Genomic DNA, 27,628 nt, shown 5'->3' with positions numbered 1-27,628 from the left:
GTTCACCTATGCAAATAGGTGAGGATTTTTATCAAGCCTTCCCCAGAAAAGGGGGTTCACTTTTGGGAGGATTTTGGGGGGAAAGACGTTTCAAAGCGGGCTCTTTCCCTGTTATATATTTGTTAGACGCTTGGTGGTGACAACAATAAAGTCCAAGGGCAAAAGGTAAAACAGTTTGTACCTTGGGGAAGTTTTAACCTAAGCTGGTAAAAATAAGCTTAGGGGGTTTTTTATGGAGGTCCCCACATCTGTACCCTAGAGTTCAGAGTGGGGAAGGAACCTTGACACCACCTATTTTACATTTTGGCCTCCTGTTTGGTTCTGTAATTTAAATATACCATTGAGTATACACTGTTGATTTTATATTGAGTTTATTAAATGAACATGAAAGGAAATAGCCCCAGCATACATTTAGTTATGGCAGAGTTCTGTAAGTTTCCTCATAGTGTGATGTGTTGGTGATGAAGGATATTTTTTTATGAATTATTGATGTTTGATGCTATGGAATGTGTTTATTATATGGTTGATGTAAATTTAAATACCCTTTGTAAGTTTGCATTTTAATTATATTACATGACAACTAAAATTGTGAGCATTCTTTTACTTGTACTGAATTTACTACAGCATAACTCCATTGACTTCAACGGAGTTACTTCTGACACACACAATGGCGTAGTCCGTAATACTACAGTATTCTAGTCTACATTGGAGATGGGATTTTACAATTTCCTAGTCAATTGCAATTTTGTCCTTTGCACAAATTTGTGCAATTTTGTATGGAACAATATTAAGGCTGGGTGGGCAGTGTATGTCAAGTCAGGTTCAGGGCTCTGAAATAGCCAGTATGTGCCCTTATGCCATATTGGTACTCCTCTGCAGCCACTACCTTGTCCAAAATCACAGCTTTCATTTAAAAAATAAAACAAAAACCCACCACCACCAAACAGGAAAAATCTCTAGTTGCTATGGTCGTGGCAACTAACCTCATAAATGAGAACCAAGTGGAAGTGATAGAGAAATATTTATGTGATTCTGCAGTCTGGAAAAATAGCTCTGAGACATGTGAACAGCACAGTTCATCTCAGTGAAATGTTAACTCAGATGCCACGTAATAATAATTTAGATGTCAACAGTATTAAAGTAGAGTATCACAGAACTGCACAATTTACTATGAATGACCCCATTTTGGTGGTGCAAGTGGGTGGCATTTGGGAGAGATCACCACTTATTTTTTCCCCAGTCAAGCCAAGTGGAATGTAACATTGTCTGGAGTCATTAACTAGACATCACAGAAACATACTTTTAACAGAGCTATATTTTAAACTTTTAAAGTTTAACATGGATAAAATAGTCTACATTTATTTGTGCCCTCCATGCTACCATCCCCCAAGTCCTGTTCTCCCATCCACTGTGTCATCCTCAATCAGCTGCTCTCTCTTTCCTATCTGCTACATCTCTCTTTCATTTCCATGTCCTGCCAGTTTCCCATCTCCTCTCCATCCACTTGTGTTTCCTTTCTCAATGCCCATTCCAAAACTGGTGAAACAGCATCATACATCACAGTCATTACTTCATTTCAAATTTTCTATTCCTATAACGTAAGAAAAAGTACCTTCAAAATAATTCCTGTTGAAAAGTGACAATTAATAGATGGAGGTATATGTAAGGCCTAAGTATAGAGCTGCTTTTCATAAACTGGGCCTTATTTACAATATTTCCTTTTTATGGCAAATAGAGCACCTACAATTATATTACAATCCAGTGACTGTGTCCTATCATGGATTGGTTTATGTAACAGATGCAATGATTATTAATCATGAAATTAAAAAATAATTCATGTCCTTTTTCCATATTTCCCTTTCCTCTGCTTTATTTCTCTCTTCCCTTTCTTTCATATTCTTCCCTCTTTCATTCAATAGCTTTGCTCAGTTTGAAGATTTTCATTAATCGTTAGTGAAGCTGATAACAATGTCCACAAAATTAATGTGAGATGGAGAGAGAAATGGGGGAAATGGAGCCAATATATAAAAAAAGAATTAAGTCTTCTGCCTGTTATTAATTTATTTCTTCATCTGGCCCTCAGTTCTGTGGCCTCATAGTAAACAATTAACTATTTATTAAAGCTCGGCATCAAACAACAATCATGGTCCTTCCATCATCCAGCAGCATCAGAATTCAGACCTTTTGCACATTTTGCAACCAATGCATAGATATAAAACTAAACTATTTCCTCTCCACCTCTCATGTAGCTGAGGAATTGCGGATACATGTAACCAACACTGTCTGATGCTCTTGAAAATTCAGAAAATGAGTTTATATTGCTAAGTATTTACATCATATCGCAGGTCATTTGGGATGTCATTTCTTCAGTAGACTCTAGTTAATCTCACACATAAGAGATTTTAATGGACATAAGGAATTTGACTTGAAATAGACTGAATTTCATTGTCCATTTTGTGCATTTGAACTCTTGAAAACCCTTTTGATTCATATCGGCCTTTTACAAAGAAAAGAATTTCATTCAGCATTCCGTCTCTTGACTTGTTGGGGGATGCCAACAGCAGGGAACCTAGTACACCTCCAGTTGTCCCAATTTAGACAGCACTGCGTACAATTAAAGGGATTTGAAATACATCCATTACACTTTCAGCTTTATCCTTTTTAACTTTTGTTCTTTTAATCTTCAGTATGCTCCTCCAACCCCACAGGTGGTACCACTATGCCACGGCCTACAAGAGTGCCATCTGACAGAGGAAGAGCCTAGGATCAGAGCTGCTGTGAGTTCTGTTACTTCACAGAAAGTTAGTACTTGTTACAGGTACATAGCAGGCACCCATCTCTAATAGAAATTCTTTTAATTTACAGTGCCTAGTATTTTCCTGGGAAGTAAGGACTATAGTGTAACCATAGCGCTTATGGGATTCCATTTTTTAGCCCTAACTTTCTATTCAAAAGCAAAATGTTAGCAAGAATTCTAAATTCTTTTATGTCAGATAAATGAGAGATTCTGAATGTATTTTACCATATGCTTTAGCAGAGTGAATTTGTGATTGCTGAGGAAACATCAGTGCTAGAAATCTCAGGACAGCAGAGAGCATCATGTGGAAAATTATGAAAGAAAATCTGAGTAAAAGAGACAGATATTCATTTCTTACTACTCTCCATATTTTGTTAGGAATATTAATACTATACAATGGTTACCATCAAAATCTAGTACAGTTTTGCCTTTCTCCTAGTTAACATTGCTGCAATATATTTCCAAGAATGCCATGGTAATATTAGTTCATTGTAAATGGTAGTTGTAAAGATTTTAAAAGTAATCCTTGTAGTTGAGGTATACTAATAAAACTGTACAGTATTTAGTTTAGAATTTTAACTGACAGGCTACTTTTCTGGATTGTTTCAGCATCACAGGAAATAAGTTAAACTACAAGCTAAACATGCTAAAACATTTTCTTCTGCAGTAAAGATCTTCCCATGCAAAATATGTGAGGAAATATTAAAAGTGATTAACTTAATGGGAATCACATCAGTAATTCCTACAAAGTTGGTTTCAAAATTCATCCTCTGTTACCAAAGGGTTGCATACACATTCTGGTGAATTTTAGTTTTTGTGTTTTAAATACAGCGGGAAAGATTTTTTAAAGGCACAGATACCAGTTAGGTACCTAACTTCCATTGAAAGAGGTTGATATCTATCAGTCTTGGATGGTTTAGGCAGGGGGTTAGATAAAATGACCCTTGCAATTCCTTCCAACCCTATGGTTCTAGGTGCTAAGCATCATGACTATTGTGATGCTTTCAAGGATTCTTAAAAACAAAACAATTTTGAATATCAACTCCACCCCTTTTCATCTCACCTATTCACATTTATGAATATGGATATCAGAATATGCACCCAACATCTGCAATTTTGAGACTGCTTTATACAGCCTGATAGCAGGAGATAGAGCTGGTGATAAACATGACAATATCTGATAACAATTGGTTCTATCATGCAGCCCATAGGAATAAGCTATCAAAAGGCTTTTTTGAATATTTCAGATTCTATATTTTAGAAATTACACTAATTGATAAGATAGGGAGCTGCTGTTGCGATGACATGTTCCATCTTATAGTTTTATCTAAGGTAAAAGTGAACTGATTTTATTATTTGAGGAGATTATAGTACCTTAAAGGCACCTGAAAAAAACACAACATGGATTTTAAAGATACTTATTACTGCTTTGAAATGTCACATCCATAGTTTAAGATGAAAAAAACAAACAAAAAACAAAAACACAGCAACGATGTAAGTGTATTTATTGAAAAAAAACTAAAAGCAATGGTCAAGGCTGAATCCCCATTCTGTCACTTTGAGTACAGAAGGGGGAGGCCTGCAAAGATTTTAAAAATTAATACTTGCTACTCCAGGCTTGTTAAACTCCCAAAACTTGCCACTCCAGTTAAACTCCCAAGATTACAGCTTTTCTCTGACCTTGGCTTGGTAAACGCTGCCACCACCCAAATGCAAAAAAAAGCCCTTGGACCCAGGAAGGAGCACTTGGGAATTCCTCTCTGTGGGGTACCCTCAAGCCCTTTCACCCCCACCTCCAGGGAAGAGCTGAGAAAGAAAACAAAGGAAATTAGCTGTTGCTACCAGCTTATCAAACAACATTTACAAACCTCTTCGGACACCAAAAATCCAATCCTGTTCCTAAAAAAAGGTAAAATTTATTAAAAACAAAAAGAAAGGAAATAATTTGGAACTTTGGCTTTTTGCTAGATCTTAAAAGAGACAATTACAAAACTTAAGCATCAAGATAGCTCTCTTGAGGCTCAGCTTAAAGGTTACAAGCAAAACAAAAGCGTCTGGGGTTAGCACTGAGGAAATCCACAAGTCAAAATAAAGAAATAAACCTAATCACATCTATTTAAACATGCCCCGTCCAATGATTTCTTCTAGATACCAAAAAGATGAATTTTTATACCCGGTTCAAGCCTTACACAGCATTCCTGCTTATAGCACTGCTGCTGTGTGTCTCCTTCTCTGAAGAACAAGAGACAAAGGAAAAGTTTCTTTCCCAATTTTTAAAAAGTGCTACCTTCCCATTGGCTCTTTTGGTCAGGTGCCCATTTTTTTTCTTTTTTCTTTTTCTTTTTTTTTTAACCTGCAGGACTTTTTAACCCTTTACAGGTAAAGCAAGTAGAGAACAGCTACCAAGAGGGATTTTACTGCTAACTGGCTGGCTGGGTGTCCATCAAAGGGATCGATCCCCCTTTCTCCCACTTCATTTATCACAGCAATATTTTGTAAATTTGTCACATTAAAGTGAAAGAGGAAGGGGTCTTCAAGGAGCCCTTGAAATCACCGATCTTTTGCTTCAGTGTGACAAATTTAACCTATGACAGTGCTGACAAAAGCTCACTGAGTTATTTTTCTAAGGAACTGCATCTCGGCTTGAGCACTTTTGCAGCAGAGCAGTGTGGCAGCTACCTCTGAAGAACCCAGTTCCCACAGCGATTAGTGTATATTCATGTACTTTTTGTGCCCATATAGCCCTAAATAAAACTTTGCTGAAGCAGTCTACACAACCTGAAGTGCAATTTGCATTAAATCAGACTTCTTGAATAAGTAATATAATTGGAGGTGAAGAGAAATCTAATCCAAAGAAGCAGTTTTTCTATTAGATAATATCAATTTTGTTTTCTTAAGATAAAGAAATCCTAAATAACTATGGTCAAACTCACTTAAAAAAAAAGACCCAACGATGAATATACTTTTCACTGAATAATCCATACTTCATGAACTAGGGGCAGGGTGAAGAGTTCATGTTTCCCTCCACTCTCCTTTCCTTTATCTTCCTTGTCTTGCAGGTCTTTTGGTTAATACAGTCCTGTCTTAATAGTTCTACTATTCTATTGTCTTGTGACTGTGTTGCTGCTGGGTACATGATTATAAAGGATGGATTTGAACTGACATTGGAGGTGACATGCAGTGGATTTTTCTTATTTTTTATCTCTCCCGTTTATCTAAGATGTCTTAAATGCTCTTTGAATTCTCCACTGTGCATATTTTCAGTGTCACTGAAACTCCATCACTGACTTATGATTGATGAGATTCTTCCTATCAGGTTTAAGGAAAAATTAACAATAAACAGTGCAATGTATAGTCAAGCAAAATTTGCTCTGGATTTCATATTTTCCTGCTAGATTCAAAATATGTTCTACTAGTATACTTTTTCTTATTAGGAAATAATGAACAAGTTCAGATAAAGTAAGATACAACTAAAAGCTCTAACCAAACCAAACCTGAATTCAGGCTGAGATTCTAAATAGGAAAAGGATAATATTATATACTATATTTATGTTTTACCCCTTGTTCTGCACTTCCTGGGTTTGGCTAGCACTGAAAGCAGAAATACAATATAAAATGCTATTCTCCTGATATTTCTGACTCAGTCATTGCAAACAGTACAGAAATCATGCTAAAGAACAAGATGAATTTAATCACCCAAATATATGCAGATAAACATTATATATTTTTTGTTTTTATCCAAAATGCCTCTCCGCTCTGAGTTTATCCCCAAATACCATCCATCAGCACAGTCCCTTCTTGTGATTCACAAGAATAACAAATAATATATTGTAGTTTTCAGTATTATTTGTGTCATGTGTTTCATAACAAAACCATAAAAACTAACTAAAGAGAAAACATAAAGTTTACCTCTAACTCACTGGTATCTCTCCCAACTCCGATTGTACCTTCCTTCTCTGAGGTTTCCCTACATCTTCCCTCCTTTTAAAAACACCCTGCAGTAAAATAATCTGAAGTCCACTTATAAAGTTCTTAATGTACTGTATTATTAACATCATGCTTACCAAAACATTTTGGGTCACTTCAAGAAAACATAATATTCTGATTTGGGTCAAACTGAAAATTTCATTTTGATTTTCTCAATGGAAAATCTTTTTTTCTCTTTTTTGCAAAAATCAGTATTTTCCTGCAGAAATTTTCAGTTTTCCAGAAACTGCATTTTCCATCAGAAAATCAACCTGACAAAAAATCCCTGCTCTAGTTATCAGTGTTCTGAGCATTATGGTTAATGTCAAGAAGAAACAGACATCTCACTTCCGGAAAAAAAAAGTCTTAAAAGCTATGTTAAAAAGAAATTGTTTAATATGAAGGGAAAGTGAGAAGGTGAGGTGGTCAGAGTAAAAGGACAAACAGGATAGAGTAAAAGGATAGAGGGATATGTGACTACACCTGCCTGTGATGCCTATCACCTGGGATGCTCTGTCCAGGGCCTAAATTAGAAGTAGTGTCAGTAAGGTTGGTTTTTTGTGTTTTGTTTTTTAAAATAAGATGGAAATAGTGAGTGGCTGCAGACTCATATGGGGCATGGGGATGGAGGGTACAGGTGGCTCCTAAATAGGAAGATTAAGTTGAAGAATCTGCCACAGTTTACAATCTAAGGTCTTGTCTACCTGAACAATGAACAGGTCTCAGTAAGCTGTGGTGTGAATCTACACCATGCTAGCCTGCCAAGGACTCAGTGTCCACATGGATGCTCCTGATGTGCATTAACAGTTTGTTAATACACTTTGCTCTGTTCCTTCTTGAAAGACTATTAGATGAAAGCACATTAACTTACTCTCAATGAGCATCAGCAGGGTCCAGATGGACAGTTAGTCCTTTGCAGGCTAGTGCACGATAGATTCACACCCCAGCTTGCTGCAAACAAATTGTTTGTGTAGACAAGTCCTAAGTAAGTTTAGTTTCCCATCTACTGGTTGGTTTGTGTGCATATGAAAAAGAGACACAGGGAATACCCTTGTGTACCACTGCAACCAAGATTTGATTTAACTTTGTAGCCATGATGTAGCTCCTTGAATAAATAAATAAAATAAATATGAGCTCTCCGCTAATCAGCCACCAGAAGCTTTGCTAAGCTTTATTTTTTAAATCAGGAATACATTCTTCATAACACTTTCTCTCTTTTGAGAGCCTATTTCAAGTATCAGAGTAGCAGCCGTGTTAGTCTGTATCCGCAAAAAGAAAAGGAGTACTTGTGGCACCTTAGAGACTAACAACTTTATTAGAGCATAAGCTTTCGTGAGCTACAGCTCACTTCATCGGATCGATGAAGCTGTAGCTCACGAAAGCTTATGCTCTAATAAAGTTGTTAGTCTCTAAGGTGCCACAAGTCCTCCTGTTCTTATGTCAAGTATGGCTACCGTACAGCTGGACATTGCCTCTTTTTGAGCCTCCATCCTCTGTCCAGGCAGATTTTTCAAACAACAGCCAATGTCTGGGATTTTTTCAAAGATGCTGCAGCTCAGAGAGCCCCGATTGGTCCACTTCCTAATTGGTTCCCTCTCCATTGGCAGCCAATGGGTCCATTCCCCTGAAGCCACAGCTGATGGATCACACCCACCCAGGCCCCGGCTTCTAGCCCTGGGGAGAGGGGTCCCACAGAGAGGCGCTGACTGACGACCGGCTTGTGCCGACCACCATGCCACTGTGACATGGAGTAACACTGTCCCCTATCTCCAGTGAGTACCCCCACTGCAGATACCCCCTCCAACCTCCCCAGTTGGACCCTTCCTTCAGCTCCCCCTTCTCCCTCGCCCCCCCTCCCCGCAGTGTACTCTTGTGGGGAACCTGAAATATGGTAACCTTATTTGCAAGGGCTGGCCCCACCTTCATTACTAATTGTAGGGAGCAAATTTTCGTGGTATACACAAAATCATAGTGGTACAGATAAAAGCCAACCCTCTTCCTTTCTCACACATGCAGAACAGAAGCTATCTGACAAGAATCACAACTAGTCAACCCCGCAACAATGCAGCATGAAGACCAGCAGTATCCTGGCTCACTAGCTCTACCCTAGCATTCCAGAAAACTTTATTTAGCTCTCTACTGAGGCGTCATTCTGTTCTTCCATCTTGCATTTTGTGTTCTATCCCCTCTCCTCTATCCCTCATTTGGTATTTTCTTTCCTTCTCCCCCTCTGCCCCTTTCTTGTGATGGCTGTTATTTCTCCCCAGGCCTGCTGATATCCCTTATCTGTGGGTTGGTTGAAACAAAGTAAAATTTATTAGAACCTTATCTCAGAAGTGAGGGCTTTGAGATCAAGATTAAAATGAATTAGAATCGTACTGTAATCAGGGGAGGTAGCAACATTTTATAGTCTCATTATAATTTTAACATTGTCAGATTTTTCTTAGAAATGATGCATCAATTAGTTATAAACTTGGGAAGGAGCTTTCACTAAAAATCCTTTCATCTCCTATGGGGGGGGGGAAAGGTGTTGGTTTATTTGCAGGATTAAGATAATTAAAAAGAAAAAAAAAAGTCTGCCAATCATATGAATCTCATTTTCTTGGCAACCAGTCATAATATCAAAATGAAGTTCAGTTCTGGTTGGGAGCTTTAAAATTACTTCCTTATCAGGATGTAGAAAAATAAATAGTATTGTGGATTGTGTGAAACATCATTGAAACTAGTGGGCGGAAGTACTGCCCTTCATTTAAGATAGCTGTAAGAAACTATTATGCTCTTTTGTGGAACCAGAAAATGACTGCACCACATCTAAAGGTGGGGCAGAATTTGTCTGGGCTTACCCAAAGAAGGGCAGCTCTGCTTTGTGGTTGGGGTGGAGGGGGGGAGTGGAGGAGGGTCAGAAACTGCTGCAAAAGGTGCTTTGCAGCAATGACTCACCCCCTCGCCTCCCAGGAATGTGCATAAAAGTATGAAACCTCAGTGGGGCAAGACTCTATGTCCAAGAAGCGAGGAAGCCAGCATCCACCCTCCCTCCCCTTGTGGAGGGGAATGGCCAGCTGGGTTAGGATCTGCTGTGGGCATTAGGCTAGTTGCCCCTTTTAAAGGGGGGCTGGAAAGGAATTTTTCCCACACCACCAGAATTGGGTTTGGTTGAGTGTGGTTTTTTTGCCTTCCTCAGAGCGGGTGTGAGGATGGAACTTTTCTGGTGAATAGAAAAGGTGGTAGGCCATATGTCACAACTTATTTTGTAATATTGGGCAGATGTTCAGTGCAGGTTCTCCATAGGGAGGGCAGCCAGTGACCAGATATATGGCCTGGTAAAGGACTTAAAAGGAGGTACTGGATAAAGGAACAGAATGGGGGAGGGGGTTTGAAGACTCCTATGATTGGTACGGCGGGGAGCCAACCCCCTCTGTTCCCATAGCCCACCTTAACCCTCTTACTAGGCTGGTGGATGGTAAGGTCCAAGCCATAGGTTGGCTGGGGGACCTGGATGGAAACAAAGGTGGGCTGGTGAAAGCCCTGGAGAATTGATTTGAATAAGGATTGATTTGCCTGCATTGTACACTTTATCTGACGAGTAGTCCCCAACACCTATATAATAAAGTTGCAGCCTGATTAAAACTCATAACAAGTCTCCTGTCCTTCTTGCGGTATACCCAGACAACAAACAATCGCAGCCTTCACCTAAAACACAGGTATATGTACTGTCCAAAACAAAGACATATAAAGGCAGAGGCATTTTGCTGGGTATTGTTTTAGAAGAAGTGATGGAAAAGTAAAAGTAAAACATGACTTTTTTATTTTAGTTTTTATGTTGTGTTAAATCCTGTCCATTAGTTCAAAGGCCTGACCCACATACCCCAGCTTGCTGACACTTGGGGCACTGCCAAGAAAACAACACAAAATAACAAAATATTTTGAGTGACAAATTCTTCATTTGGCAGCATGTCCCAATGAGTAACAAAATATTATAAAAAAAATAAACAGCTTCAAATTACTACTACTACAGATTCCAAATATAAGCCAGGACTCAAACTAATTTTACAACATCAACACAATTTATTTAGATCAAATTAAAATATTTCTAATTGCATCCCCCCTCCCCACTAATCTTAGCAATTTGTGAACATGAAACATCAATCATTTGGTAGAATAGAAATTAACTATTGTAACAGCAGCAGACTGAGGTTTTGCGACGATATTCAATTCCATTAACATAAAGATTTCTCGTTAACAGTGGTAGCCTGGTTAGTTTCAAGTTGCTCTTGCTTCTCATTTCACTACAGAACTGAATTGGAAGCTCCAAAGTTATCATTTAATAAAAAAATTTACTCCATACCTTCTCAGTGGAAATGTGTCACCACATTTTCAATAAGACTTGGGGGCTAATGCTGATTAACTATTCATAATGAATTATACAAATATTAACATTAAAATTAAAGAAATAAGTATGAAGAAGTATACAGTATGGCATGATATGTAAGTGCATCATGATGAGACATTACTAAGAGATGTTTCTGAAAATATACAAATTTATTTTAAATGCTGTATAAATAAATAATTCCCTTCAGGTCATAGCAGAATCAAAAATTAAGTAAACTAAATTAAAACAAGTAAAGCAAAATTTGTAAGCTTTTCTACTTAAAGACAAAAAACACAGTATATTTATACTGCAGACTATTTAACTACTGTATTTTCACCCTTGTGGACAGTCTTATAATTGATGGATGAAAACCTTGTAATTTAATAAGATTGTTCTTTCAACCGGCCTCTTTCTAAACTAAAATAATTGACATTTTTACTGTGATCTTCAAGCACACTGTGATTAACTTACCCTCACTTGCCCGACAAAAGCATTCACTTCCTCTTCGTGTACAGATAGATTCTTAGGTAGAAAGGGATCAAAGACTGGTCCATTGTCATTTACATCAGTCACCACCACATTAACCGTGGCAGTTGAGGTCTGCAGGGAAAGACAAAATAGTGAGCCAAATATTTGCACTTTACATGATGTCATTCTGCTATGTATGATTAGAGCTGTGCTATGAAAAAGCACTAAACACTGTCAGTGAAACAGATTAAAAATATCACTCTTTCCCTGGTCTGTGACGAGTCAAGCATTAATCAGTTTTGCCTTCTGTTTGTCAGCTTTTGGGGGAATGGAGGGTGTGTGAAAGCAAAGACTATGGATCCATTTCATGTACCTTTAGGAAACATGAACATTTGTGATTTTCTTCCTTCCTTGTATTTCATCATGAAACACCATGTTTTCTGGCAGAAATAGCTAGTTTTGACCCTTGACCAAATTCTTGTTAAAACCCATAAAACTAATTGTTCTGTTTCATGTACGAATTCCAGGACATAGAATTTAGTTTAACTGTAATCTGTTTAAAGACTTGTTACATACTCAGCAGGCAACAGAAAATTTTAATCTTTAAAAATGTAATCATTAATATAAGTTCACCTGTGACCTACCCTGTCTAACTGCTTGTGTAACCCACACACCTTCTGGATGTGGTGTTCTGTCCCATCTAGTGGCACTCAGACCACTTTAAGAGAGAGATAAAAATGAGTCTGCTCTACAGCCCTAGTTAACAGGAAGTTGGCTTTTAGCTCATGCGGTAGAGGCTCATGCACTAAGCTCCAGAGGTCCCTGGTTCAACCCTGCCCGCCGCCGACTGGGCTCTGTTGGCTTTACACTTATCTACACACTGAGTTACTGAGCTTTATTCATGTCAACGTGTGAATTTACCGTGCACAAATCTGCCATGCAGTCAATTCCCACGTGGTCACTGCTACGTCATGCTGCACTGCAAGACTTTCACTTTACTGTAGCACTGTCCACATGGCAAGTTACTGTGTCAAACCTTGTGCACTATAGATTTACACCCTGGCTTGAGACCCAATAACTCACTATGTAGACAAGCCAACAAACAACCACTTTTCTCATGAGACGTGGTCACAGTCTCCACTAGGACCCTATTCCTTTGGAAATCAGTTCTCCCAGGTTTGTTAACCTTTAGGTCAGGCTGCAAAGGTCATCTTTTTAATTTGTCCAATAGGGGTCTGGGTTGAGAGCAGGGTGAGGCTGAAACTCCAGTGTTGGCTTTGTTGATGGAGTTTATTATTCAGATCTTGTTATATTTATGTTGCTTTAACAAGTAATCAATACTCAGTCATAAATTTGTCATGTTTTGACACAATATACTACATACTTATAAACATATGAAGTATTTTTAAAAATATATGAAAAACAATGGTGCAATTAACTAGCTTCTTGTACTTGCTTTTTGCTCAGTTGATTACTATTTATTTCTGAAACTTGCCATTCCTATATTTAACTTATTTTAGGAAGCTCAAGCTCTTTTTTTAAATATGTACAAAATCATTGTCAACAGTAAGAAGGCTCCAGAACATTTGCTGTAGATGATACACAAAGCATACTGAATTCTAATGGATTTTAATAAGCTAATCTGATTCTGCACAATGAAGAGAAATACAATCTCTTGGATTTAGTAAACTGAGAAAACATGACATGGAAATCATAGACCCCAGAAAATAAACAGCTGTCAGTTTGAGAGATTTTTTTTCTGTTACAAAGAAACTTTAATGGAATGTTTCTACAACGTACTTGTTGCTTTCATGATGCTGTCAATAGTGAGTCAACCTAGTGCATCATTTAGAACATTTAGATTTGTTTCTCAGCAGCCAAAGCACATTTTGTCTAATTGCTTTGGAATCAAGTTTATGAAAGTAAAATTGTTGTTTTGATTTGCTTACAGATCCATCTGAATGCTGGTATAATTCTAGAAAGGCACATGAGGGAACAAAACACTTTCCTTCAGCATTCAGCCACTCAAGGGAGGGGTGGAATTTTGTGTCATACTTCAATCCAAGTTCAATTTTGATGTGAGGGGAACTTGCAATAAATCTCAGGAATTCTTACAGTGCAGGGATTAGCCTCGGGGGTGAGGGTTGGGAATAAAGAGGAAGGGAGGAGACATACCCGAGAGGGAAATGGGCAATTATCAGTGAAAAGCAAGAAAAAAGAGAAACTTGTGAGTGAGAAAGGGACAAGATGCCCAACAAAATACAACAGGGTAAAGCAGACCTTCCCTCAATCTGTATGGTAACATGGGGGAAGGGAATGAGTTTACTGCCACCTCCGAGATATCTGAAGAGGTTTACTGGGAACCTGACCTCTTCACATTAGAGATAATTGGCAAAGAGACCAAGGGCTACTGGATCATCATAAGATCAGACAGGGCTCATTTTAGAACCTAGATCTTAACTTCCCATCATTGCTTTTATTTTCACCTTGAGTGTGCCTTGCTATACATATTATTGCAGGGCTGATGCTGTTTTTGGCAAGTTTATTATGTAATTATATATGTGATATTGCTGAACTACAGGAGGTTAAGAGAAGGATGAGAATGATCATGCACATGGAACAATACTCATAGGAAGAGAAATGGAAAAGATTTAGGATTATTTACCTTAGAAAGAAGATGAGTAAGACGGGACAAGATAAAGGTATATATAATATTGAATACTATCGGGAAGGTAGATTGGAAGCACCCATCCTCGCAGTCTCAAAAGACAAGAACAAGGGGACAGTCAATGAAATTAAAAGGAGGGAAATTCTAAAACAATAAAAGGAAATACTTTTTTCCAAACTATGTATAACTGAACTGTGAAGTCACTGCCACAGGAAGTCATTGAGACCAAGAACTTAAGATTCTAAAACAATGTGGACATTTATATGGACATATAGAATACATAAGTAATAAAAATGTTGTGGAAAGGTCATTAAGCCTCATAGCTCAGGGCTAACACCAATCGGTATTAGAGATGAGAATGAGAACTAATATGGGTTGTAAATGACTCCTCAACTGATAATCGCATTTCTCTCTGAAGTATCTGGTATTGGCCACGGTTGGAGACAGGATACTGAACTACATGCACCTTGACTCTGATCCAGTCTGTCAATTCCTATGTTCCTGTATTTGCATCAATGCCATAATAAGTCATCCTGTCATAGACGCACTATACTGTTCAACATTCATCTTGGTCTGGGAGGAGAAAACATGATCTTTTAAAATAGCCTGAACATTGTATTGATTTTGAGGCCCTAATTAGATAATCAAAATTAATCCAAAATTTACAAAAAAGCACAAACTTTTTTTGTCTGTCTTATTTAAAACTTCCATGGTGCTCAAATGAGCCAGTACTAACATTTTTAAATAGAGCTATCATAATTTCTACAGTAGTCACAACTTAGTGAACCATTAGAAGTAAATTAATTCACTGAGTGGTGCAACCAGAGATACTATAAAAAAATACATATCCAAGAGGCATTTGTTTGTCCCCCGTCCCCCCGTTTTGCTGTCAACTTCTCTAGCATTTCTGATGCACGACAAAAGAACCCTTTGGAATTCTCTAGTTTTCTCCTCTAGACTCACAAACCTCTATCAACTTCATCCGATTGCATTATCGTTTTTGCAATACTAATAATGAACATACAGAGTTAAATAGGTGCTATTTTTCACCCCAATAAGGACATGATGTGAACCCTGTAGATGGTCTGCAACTCAGTTAACTATATTGGTCTCCTCTGGGATGCGTGTAACATCCATTGATGATTCTGCCATTAGTTCACCTTGGTAACTGCCACACTCAAACGATTGTTTAATAAAGTGTAGTGTGTGTGTATTCCAATAAGGGGCTCCAGAGCAACAGTGTCATGACTAGCACCCACAGCAAAAGTGTGACAGGTATATATCTTAAAATATCCTTCAGTAAGCAACTAGGGTGAATTACGGTGCCTATTTTTAGCCTATCAATGGAGAAGAAAATAGAGCCAGCAAGTAAACTGTGGGTCATATGACCTTGCAACAGCCACACGAGTAATCACCTGGCACAACAGTTAATAGAGGGAAGGCCCACATTTTAGGGTACACTTTTTTGGTGGGTGGGAAGAGGGTAAATGCGTACACTGTGAGGGAAACCTTCCTTTTTACTGCCAGTTGCATGCAGCTCAGTTTCATGTATGGTCATTCAGCTCCACCATATTTCACATCACTGATTTCCAGTGTTGTGATTGCTCTGAAAGTCAGGTAAGCCATGATTCACTTTTTGCATAATGAGGACATTCTTCTAACAAAGAAGCCTCTACTACACAGGCACAGTGATGGAGATTCTTTAAACACTCTTCTATTCTGCCACCTTCATCAGAGAAAATTCTGGTGAATATGAGAACTGTGAGAGTTATTCTTGTCTTATAAAACAAAAGGAACAAAATCAATACTGAAAGAAACACATGGGTTCAGTGTAGCCAATTAGGAGTAGACGCCTGTTTACTCTTTTATGGCAGTCTTTCTTGTCTTGTTAGTGAAAAAAATTGCTGAATCATACGTCTCAGAGCCTCATGAATCAGGAACAGAGTCATGTTCTCACTTGCTTACTCACTTGCTTACTCACCCTTCAGTAAGATTGCAATTAGAGTTTCATTTGAAGGCCTCATTTGAACCTCCTAATAACTGATCAAAATCAAGCCTAATCTATGTGCTTCCCAACATTTAGAGTTAATACTCAGAATGAATGAGAATTTTCATGCAAAGTCTGAAGCACATCAATTCAAGACTCAGAAATATCATCAGAACCTGCAATGTTTTGTGCATTCCTCTCTGTTCATAATCCAAAAAAGTTACATTTCATCATTTGATAGGGAAAGAGTACAAGCCACTATCTTGTGCATGGGGTATTTAAAAAAACAAAATGCAAAAAAATAGCACTGTTCACCACTAAAGCAGGAGTCTCTATGGAAGAAGAGACTCCAATTAAAAAAGGCATTTAAGCCTGTGCTTAACATAAAGTGTGTGCTTAATTACCGTTGAAGTCAAAGGGACATAAGCATATGCTTAAGTGGGTTTCCTATGGATTTACACACCTATTTAAGCACTTTACTGAATCAGGATTAGAGAGACAGGGGAAGAAAATACAATTTACTATTATTTCAATGTATGTCCTGATGCATTTTCTACAGCGGTGTTAGGTGACTATGTTAGGAGGATGTGAGTAATGCAGATCCCATGCTATGATGTGAGTAATGTGAGTAATGCAGATCCCATGCTATGATATCTGCATGCAAGTTTTTCAACTTTTCATAATGTCTATGTAAATACCAACACTGATTTTTTTTAAATGTTTTGTAGGTCAGAGTTAAAGTTATCATTGGAATGTGTAACATGAAAAGCCAGCAATAGTGTGACTTCTCAAAAGGATTGGGCACTTCCATCTTGTTGCTGAAGCAATCAATGGGTTCTTCACACACATAATAAATATAAGTCTAATAAAAGATGAACATCTGCAATTTATAGCTTTATTAAGCCAACTGAAATAGTTCTTATATCCATAATTCACCTCTAAGCAATAAATACAATATTTAAATAGACTCCTCAAATATCTTTTGCTCTAAGTGTGCAAGGCTCTCATAAATGTTAAAGAATAGAAGATAAATACAAAGAAAATGTCACTTACTTTATTTGTACCCTGCCATTTAATTAGAAACTGGGAACTGATGAGCGTATTGTTTGCCATGGGAAAGTGAATATTCTTTGCTTTGATGTCTGTCATAAATGTAAAGGGAAGGGTAAACCCCTTTAAAATCCCTCCTGGCCAGAGGAAAAATCCTCTCACCTGTAAAGGGTTAAGAAGCTAAAGGTAACCTCGCTGGCTCCTGACGAAATGACCAATGAGGAGACAAGATACTTTCAAAAGCTGGGAGGAGGGAGAGAAACAAAGGGTCTCTGTCTGTTGGTATGCTGCTTTGCCGGGGATAGAACAGGAATGGAGTCTTAGAACTTTTAGTAAGTAATCTAGCTAGGTATGTGTTAGATTATGATTTCTTTAAATGGCTGAGAAAAGAATTGTGCTGAATAGAATGACTATTTCTGTCTGTGTGTCTTTTTTGTAACTTAAGGTTTTGCCTAGAGGGATTCTCTATGTTTTGAATCTAATTACCCTGTAAGGTATCTACCATCCTGATTTTACAGGGGTGATTCCTTTACTCCTATTTACTTCTATTTCTATTAAAAGTCTTCTTGTAAGAAAACTGAATGCTTTTTCATTGTTCTCAGATCCAAGGGTTTGGGTCTGTGGTCACCTATGCAAATTGGTGAGGATTTTTATCCAACATTTCCCTGGAAAGGGGGTGTAAGGGTTGGGAGGATTTTCAGGGGAAAGACGTGTCCAAACTACGTTTCCCAGTAAACCCAGTTAGAGTTTGGTGGTGGCAGTGGTTATACCAAGGACAAAGGATAAAATTAATTTGTACCTTGGGGAAGTTTTAACCTAAGCTGGTAAAAGTAAGCTTAGGAGGTTTTCATGCAGGTCCCCACATCTGTACCCTAGAGTTCAGAGTGGGGGAGGAACCTTGACAATGTCAAACAAGTTTATTAATTTAGACAAACTCTAAGACAAAGACTATCATCCTAAAATACAAATGAGTTGGTGAGTAATAAGATATGAACAAAAAGTCCAGGGCCTTATTTGATTGAAAAAGAATCTGTAAAAAATGTTTATGCTCTACATGGCAGGATTTTTCTATATTAAACTTAAGAAAACTATATTTATGTTGTGGCTTAAATATACAAAATAATAGCTATTTTAATCAGTTGGGACAAATTCAGGTGCTCATATATTAAGGTGAGCAAAGTGATAAGCACCAACATAGAATATTTATTAATGGGGTAAAATGGAATGGAAATTGTTACATTAGTATAAGTTAGTTACTCCAGGAGGGTAAGTCCTTGAAGACTCACATTTACACAATAATACAATTCATTGCTAATGAGAATCTAATATCTTTATAGGTATTGTAGGCTCAGAAACTGGTGTGTTAACAGGGAAAAGGGCTGTGGTACATGGATCTTGGTTCCTGATGCATGTGTTTATGCCAAAATGGTATAACTCACAGTGAAGGGTGACTAGCAGAGCATAGGTATAAACCTGGGGAGAAGAGTGGGGAGTGTATCCTTTCTCACTAACATTTTACTATCTTGTTGGTGTCCCCATCAGTGCTGCTGCAGGCTTCATGTATTCTCACACCATGTGCCCTTACCCTAAACGCTTTTAAAGATGCAGTTTACACCTATATTCAGGAGCAGGAACAGTGGAGAGCCCCCTTCTATCACCAATTTACTATGAGCTAGATGAAAACACCTTCTGTTTGTTTAGAACCAGTGAATGTGCACCGGTTATAAATATACAGAGGGTTACTGATAGTCAGCAAGATCTAACCTGGAAGGCATGCTTGACTAAAGAGAAACATTATAGGAGCATATACCAAAGAGGTGGTTCTAGCCCTAAACTATTAAACCACAGAGAAACTTGTGGCAGCAAAACATGAAACCAGCTTATCTTTTCCAGGCCCATCTGGGACTCATGAGAGATATAAAATACATGGCAGTTTTTGTTAACAGTTTGCAAACACTATTTTAGTGAAATAAAGGTATTTTTGAGTTACAAAAATGTTACTGGATGCAGAACATTTTCCCACCTTAACATTAGCCCAACAGATGTCTTTCCAAATACATTTAAAAAAATGAATATAACAGTGTACGTTCAATTTCAGTCAGTCAATTTTTTAAAAAAATGACTTACATAAACCATTGTATTTTTCTTTGACAATCAAAATCAAAACTTCCATGAAGAACATAAACCCTCTGAAATTTTTATTATGTGTTATGCTATCATGCAGTACATTTTAAATTTTAATTACCACTATAAAAGTGATTTTTCCTTCTGCTGATAATAGCCCACTTTAATTGATTTGTCTTGTTAGAGTTGGTAAGGCAACCCCCATCTTTTCATGTTCTCTGTATATATATATCTTCCGACTGTATTTTCTACTCCATGCATCTGATGAAGTGGGTTTTAGCCCAAGAAAGCTTATGCCCAAATAAATTTGTTAGTCTCTAAGATGCCACAAGGACTCCTTGTTCTTTTTGTAAATACTGGATTATCCTTGTCAGTCCCAGGAGACAATGAGTTTCACAAGCATGGGTAAACGTTCTTGGTTTCAGTAAAAAATCCTGATTTTTAAAGGATTCTACAGATGCAAACTGACGTTCACAGGTGCTTTTCCTATACAATCACAATAGGAAATGTCAAGGACTTTCCCATATGCTGCACAATAGAAAAATTATAGGCCACATTTGCTTTCCTTAATTGGGGTCATATTGGTAAAAATAAAACTTTTTGAGTTCTTTGTATTGAGAAAGTACAGAATGTCTGCCTATAAATTTACCTTTAATACGTTTAACCAAACACATTTCCACTGTACTGATTGATCAAAAACAAAAAACTAGGTAAATGCAAACTTCAAGCTGTATTCAAAAGTCAGGAAAAGTCAATGTTAACTAACTTTTAATTCTGTACTCTTGTGCATAAAAATGGTCATATTCTATTTCTCAGATATCACATTTTTTTTAAAACTTTCCTCAAAATATTGTCTCTTGCTCCTTTTGAATAGGCCAGACAGAAGACATGTAAGTAATTTTTATAAGAAAAAAATATACAGATGAAGTATAACAATGTAGAGTAATGATGACAGTATGCTCGAATATATGGTTATCAAATTAATTTACAACATTAACTCTTTTGATGACCCTTAGAAGAACATTACTGAATAATGAAATATTGGGGAAATACAATCATAGGAATGTCATTAATTTATAAAGGATAACATTATTGAGGTCCTAAAAGCCAAACACAATTCCACAGAAACCCAAAATATTTTGATCATATTTAACTGATTTTAAAAAAGCTGGTTACATATTTCTGAACAGATATAAGCTATACTATGTGTAAAATGTCTCAATTTTATATCCACTGAAAGATAAACAAGTACATTAAAGTAACTCTAGGGATCTCATATATTATCGAGTGATGCAGATAATGCTTATAGAATTAATAGAAATTATATTGTTATTGTAATTTTGTTAAACACTGACTTCCTCCCAAGCATATTAAAGAAGGAAGAAAATCCTTAAGTGTCTAAATTACACAAATCTACTAGCACCTAGTTATTGCCATATATGTATAATATTAGTTTAAATATGTTAGTAGATAAATAGTTGAAATTAATAGACTTTTCTAGGAAGTCAAACACAAGTCTAAATTACACAAATCTACTAGCACCTAATTATTGCCATATATGGATAATATTAATTTAAATATGTTAGTAGATAAATAGTTGAAATTAATAGACTTTTCTAGGAAGTCAAACACAAGTCTAAATTACACAAATCTACTAGCACCTGATTATTGCCATATATGGATAATATTAATTTAAATATGTTAGTAGATAAATAGTTGAAATTAATAATAGACTTTTCTACGAAGTCAAACACTGAAGCATAATTTGGATAATGTAATTTATCATATATAGTCCAGGGGCTGAATTTTTTTCTGCACTAAAAGTGGTGTTGATTTGTTTCGGCCAAGGATAAGATGCATTAAGAAAGAGAAGTATACCGCAAAGATACATTATGCTCACCTGCGCATCTCATGGCCTTGTGGACAGAGAGATTACTTTATTATCCAGTTCTGCCTCTGCCTCATGTTTGGCTAGAACTAAATGCAAGAATGGAATGTACTGCAAAAGATTCCATTTCACATCACAGTATTTTACAGTTTTCATTAACAGTTTGTGACAGCCCTTCAACGGTATTGTAAGATGAACAGATATTGATTTTAAGACACTGGACGTTCTGGAAGGACACTGCTGTGAAAAATAGACAGGACCTTCTACCACCACCATTTTCTTGTGCTCTGTAGTCAAGAGTACAGCACCTAATTTCCACTTTCCACTCCTAAATTTTGTATTAATTATTGCTTTATGTCTTCTGTAAGTTACTTCCAAAACCACAACAAACACCTTCACCTTTCTATGTTTCTTAAATACAAAGAGCAGTAAATGATCCTGCAGTACACTACATAGTCTAGTCTCACACACAAATGAAATACACACATTGTTGTTTTAAGTTCTTAAATAGCACAGAATAGAATTGCTTTCTTCTTACAGGTTTCAGAGTAACAGCCGTGTTAGTCTGTATTCGCAAAAAGAAAAGGAGGACTTGTGGCACCTTAGAGACTAACCAATTTATTAGAGCATAAGCTTTCGTGAGCTACAGCTCACTTCTTCAGATGCATATCGTGGAAACTGCAGCAGGCTTTATATATACACAGAGAATATGAAACAATACCTATTCCCACCCCACTGTCCTGCTGGTAATAGCTTATCTAAAGTGATTTCCAGCACAAATCCAGGTTTTCTCACCCTCCACCCCCCCACACAAATTCACTCTCCTGCTGGTGATAGCCCATCCAAAGTGATAACTCTTTACACAATGTGCATGACAATTAAGCTGGGCTATTTCCTGCATAAATCCAGGTTCTCACATCCCCCCCACCCCCATACACACACAAACTCACTCTCCTGCTGGTAATAGCTCATCCAAACTGACCACTCTTCAAGTTAAAATCCAAGTTAAACCAGAACATCGGGGGGGGGGGGGGGCAAAAATTCAGCGTACTTTGCTTGTCCAGCTATACCGAAAGAAGGACAGGAGACACTTGATATGGTTTTAATCAGGCTGCAACTTTATTATTAAATGTCTGAGACTACCCAGTATATAAAAGTGTACAATGGAGGTAATCCCATGTTCATTCAATAATTACCTGGGGCTTCCACCAGCTCCTCCTCTTTTTCATAGATTCATAGATATTTAGGTCAGAAGGGACCATTATGATCATCTAGTCTGACCTCCTGCACAACGCAGGCCACAGGATCTCACCCACCACTCCACACCACTTTTCTATCCAGGTCCCCCAGACAATCTATTGCTGGAACCTTACCATCCCTTCAGCCCTGGAGCACACATGGGAAAAAAATAGTGGGTGCTTACCACCCACCGACAGCCACACTCTCCCCCAACCACTCTTCAGAGTCTCCCTCCCGCTGGCAGCCCGCTGATCAACTTATCCCCCTCCCTCCCAGTGCCTCCCAGAGGGGACAGAAAGAGGCGGGGTCTTGGTGCAGCCTTAGCGGAAGGGATGGAGTGGGGGCAGAGCTGGGGGCAGAGAGAGGGCGGGAATAGGTGGGGTGGGGGTTTGGGGGAAGAGGTGGAATGAGGGCAGGGCCTGGCTCGGAGGTGTAGAGAGGAGGTCGGCGCCTATGCCACACATCAACAAAGCCCTCCCCGAACCTCCTGTTGGGAAGGTTGAAAAAAACCAACCCATGCTACCTAGCCAGTCTGGTGGTGATGGAAAAATTCTTTCCCAGCCCCCCCTGAAAAGGGGCAGCTAGTGCAATGCCCAAAGCACGTCTTGACCAAACTTGGCCTTTCACAACCTAAAGGGGAGGGAGGTTGGGTGCTGCCTCAGCTTAGTCCATGTAAAATGGGGGCTTCACTGCCCAAGGTTGCCTTTTGCAGTTCTGGTTCTCCAGGGGATGAGTCAGCAACCACACTGACTCCTCTCCTTTTGCAATAGTTTCTGCTCTCTCCCTCTTCCTCCCCTCCCGCTCCACCCCAGTAAGGCACCGCTCCCTTAATTCAGTCAGCTGGACAAAAGCCACCCTGCTTGAAGGTGGTCACTCTCTAAATCCTACTGGCAACTAATGGCAATCTTACCTGAAAATATCAAAGTTTGTCAATGTAACTTGAACTTGACAGATTTTTCCTTTCACTTGTTATTGTTCTGTCATTGTTCTGTCTAAGCCTCATAACTGGGGAAGCAATAACTGGCTATAAGTCCTGTACACATTTTCAACTCTTGGTATTGTGGCATTTCAGGGACAGGTGATGGGTTATGTTATTTCAAGGCCAGCATAAAAACCATGCACCAACTAAACTCTAGTACTGTAAACCAGAATGAATATAGCTTGGGAAGCATGCCTGAGTATTTCAAACAGTCAAGAGCATTTTAAAGTATAAGAAGGACCCAAGTGATAAAATGATGTCACACATGCTGTGCAGCAAAATGGAAAGCAGTATTGCTTTTTGAAGTTATCAGAAGTCAGTTGAAAACCTATGCACTGCTGATCAATTTCCATGAATACTACGGTATTCTAGTAGTAGTGTTTAAAATGATTCTACAGCTTATGACATATTACACTGGGTGAATACGTTAAAAACAACAATATAAGAGTTTTCTATCAATGTTTACTCCCATTACTCATTGATTAAATTGTATTTCTGAAATGCAGGCAACTCTATAGAACTTGAAAAACTCTTAAATTGAACTGTTTTACAGTCCACTTTATATATCTGTAAACTCAACAAGCAATATTACTTAGGCTATCTTTTCAAACAACTCCCAGTAAACGGAGAGCACCTGTATACAAAGTGTAATCTTATGAAGGCAACTATTTTATACAGTATGTAGAAACTGGACTAGAAGAAGTCAAAGTTCTTAAAAACTGACTAACAGCAGTTGAAGTTCTCATTCACAAGACAGTTAAGCTGAAAATGTCAGTCAAACTGAAGTAATTAGGGCATGGTACAGAACACTGTCCAGTGCATTCAGTTGTTGAAGCCACATTGAATTCAATCAACTTTGAAACTGCCAAAATATGTATAAATGAAAGAAAATATAAAAGTGTTTGTTTGTTCTACTCTGAATAGGAGTTCTCACGTATTTCCCAAATGTCTGTGTTCTTTTCTTGGAAACCCTGAATGGAATAATATGACTTAAATTTTAAAGTGATTATTCAACCATTGTTCCTAATACTTACTCTGAACAATGGGAGTGCAAAATGTCCCAAAGCCAAATATCCATGTTACAAATTAAGGAGAAGAATTTTTTTTATGGAAAACAAAAGTAATTTTCCTTCCTCTGTATGTTAAATCTTAAAGCACATTTTGCATTAAATGTAAAAGCTAAGCTTTTCTGTGTATATTTGAATCTACTTAATTCATTAATTTCAAGTAGCATATTGCTGGATGGAAACAAATCAGATTATTATGCCTGCTAATGTTGTTAAAATATGTAATCAGTAGTTTTATTCTTTAAACAATGTTTAGGGACTTGCAACAAGCCTTCCTCCCACTATATTGTTCCTCTTCATAAGTAACACCACACCAGTGTTTTTCCAAAAAAGAATATACCACTGTAACAGAGTCTAAGGTGGAACAGTTAGAAGAAAAACTGCGGTAATCCTCATTCATAAAAAGGAACTACTGGTTTCCTACCTCTAACAGTCAATATTAGAAAAAGGACACCACCATGTGAGTCAATGAGTTTTCACTTGTGGACTCCCCACTCCACCTTGCATTTAAAATATCTGACCCAACAGCAAAGGACCGCTGAATATTTTTGGTTGACATTAGAACAGGTCTATGAACACCAAATATTTGACAGCCCAGCTGGGACTTTGGGTGATGTTTTCCCTTTGTATAGAACCCCACACCATACAGGAATGTCATCACCAGTTTTATCACTAGATCATTTCATGACAGTGAAGTTTCTTCACATATGACATAATGGCACCTGTTCTCTGAAGGAAACTGCCCACCTGGCCATCAAGCTGCATAGATAACTGGGCATCGATGAAGTTTCACACATAAAGGAAAGTCAGTTACTTTTCATGTGAAAGAGAAGCTATACATCAGCCCAGATGCCTGTAGAGCTTGGAGGCAGGGCTGGGGGATATATAAAATGGTTCCTTTGCAGCACTTTAGGCAATTTAACTTCAAAGGGGAAAAAAAGTCACATTTCATTCAACTCCAGCCCAGCTGCTATACTCAGCAGCACTTCAGAAGTGGCTGGGCTGCTATAACATGAGATTTTACTTTAAAAGTTGAATTAAGAGATGTCTGGGTGGGCAAAAGGCAAGGAGGGATGGGTTTTAAGGTGAAAAAAAGGAGGAAAATACTTTCAACTATCATTATGAGGCCTGGATATTATTCCAGCAGCACACTATAGTCTTTTATAACCAAAACTATAATAGGAGTTCTGTAACTCTCCAGATTTAGTTTTTTCTATAGAAAGTAAGAGATGAAAATGACCACTGGAAAAGCAACTGAGCTCATAGAGATTAAAGGATGGAGGAGGGTTCAAAGTGTCAAGAAAATTAAAGTATTAAGACAATACTTACTTTAAGACTATTTTATGTAGACTATTAAGAGAAGCGCTGAGATGCTGGGTCTTGTTATGGCTTCTGTATATTGCTATGGTGCTGTAAAAACTAACTACACTGGGGAGAATTCACCCCAAGCAGAAAACTGTGTAGGACAGCCACGGGATTCGACTATATGAAAGGGCTGTAAGCTCCAACATAGGAGATGTGCCAGCAGCTGAAAGCAGGAGGATCCTAATAGCACTCAGCATTACAGGGATTTTTTTTACTGCTGAGAACCAGCCCATAGTCAGTCTTGAGGGTGGGGTGCCATAATGTAGAGCAGCCCTTGGTTGCTCTACTTCACGCTGGGAATTTCACTGGTTCCTAGAGGTGTACAGAATGGGGAGGGTGCAAAAATGACTAAGTCATATTTTGCCTCTCCTCCCGCAAGGATGAGCCATTCTGTGCTGCATTTCTAGCAGGTGCAGAAATAAAAACCTCTCAGCCAAGATACTTTTAACCATTTCTCTTCCATTTTTCTCTTTCTATCATGAAAGATCTGCAAAAGAATTATTCCACTCTTGTGCATCTCTTAAGACTGTAGCATGGGAAAGTTTCATCTTGAGTTTGCTGCAGACTTTAAGAATGACCTTTGTCTTCTGACCTTTCTTTGATGGGTGCCCCTTCAGTGCCAACTAATATCTCCACACCCACTACGACCTCATCCAGTTTTCTACTTATAAGGATAAGCACATTTTAGATACAGATATCTGTATAAATATAAAATGTGATGTTCAGCTCTTTGATATACACATTGAAGGTAACCAGATTGTTCAACTAAAAGAGAATGTGGTGTTACTGTCTGTTGGTGTGGGTTCACAATTAGAGTGGGCTAATGCTCAGAGACTTGTGTTAGGTGTGAGTGTTACTTTATCATATGATTTCCTCCTTTTTTAATATTTGTCTTATTGTCAGGAACTGTACTTGATGGACCTTCACTCTGAATTTACGTCTACACTTCACACCATTTGCAGCAGCATGTGGGGTACGTATTGCTATACACCACAGTGCAAAGCTAGGTATATGTACACAATGGTGTGCCGCTGCACATGGCAGTGAAAGGCTCTGGCATTGGCAGAAGAACACTACACTGCTATTTTTAGCAGTGTAGATGGGAAAACATTGCTTGGCCAAGTAGAGAGCCATGTAGGTACATACTCTAAGGATTCAGGCATATCTTTACTCACTTACGCAGTGCCTCACTGTCTACACTCCTATTGAAACCCATGCTGGGAGAGAGACGGGGTAACAGTGAAGTGAGCAGTGTAGATGTTCTCTGAGTTAATGAAGCTTTTGTGTGGGTAATATTATTATTTAAGAACCATATTACAATTTCATTAAATGTACCAAAATATAGTAGATGAACTGCTTCAAATTCATTTTATGAGAGGTAAAATGATTTTCTTCTAGTTCTTCAGTTAAGGTTCTGAAAAAAGTGGTTCAGAAACCCAAAATGAACAGCCTGTAATTCAACAAAATTATTTATTTATTATAGACTGAACTATGTGCAAGGTGCTTTCCAAACACTAAAGATGGATGATCCCCACTCTGAAGACCGCAGAAGCTAAGAATACACAAGTGGACAGAGCTTAAGGGAAGAGGAATAACAATAGGTAATTTAAAAAAATCATTAGAAAGTAATGAGAGATAGATTAATCTAACTTCTCGACACA

General features: G+C 37.9%; 1 protein-coding gene across 11 annotated transcripts in view; it reads right to left on the bottom strand.

Annotated features, from left to right (window-relative positions):
* Positions 1-27,628, bottom strand: part of PCDH15 (protocadherin related 15) — a 1,355,521-nt gene that overhangs the window by 234,641 nt on the left and 1,093,252 nt on the right. For all 11 annotated transcript variants that reach the window (XM_073353680.1, XM_073353679.1, XM_073353682.1 and 8 more), the window contains one exon: positions 11,604-11,732. In XM_073353680.1, the coding sequence (XP_073209781.1) occupies positions 11,604-11,732 (129 nt within the window). The remainder of the gene's footprint in view (positions 1-11,603; positions 11,733-27,628) is intronic.

This window comes from Lepidochelys kempii, chromosome 7 (assembly GCF_965140265.1).
Source record: "Lepidochelys kempii isolate rLepKem1 chromosome 7, rLepKem1.hap2, whole genome shotgun sequence".
NCBI lineage: Eukaryota > Metazoa > Chordata > Testudines > Cheloniidae > Lepidochelys > Lepidochelys kempii.
This window is presented reverse-complemented; position numbering and strand designations above follow the sequence as displayed.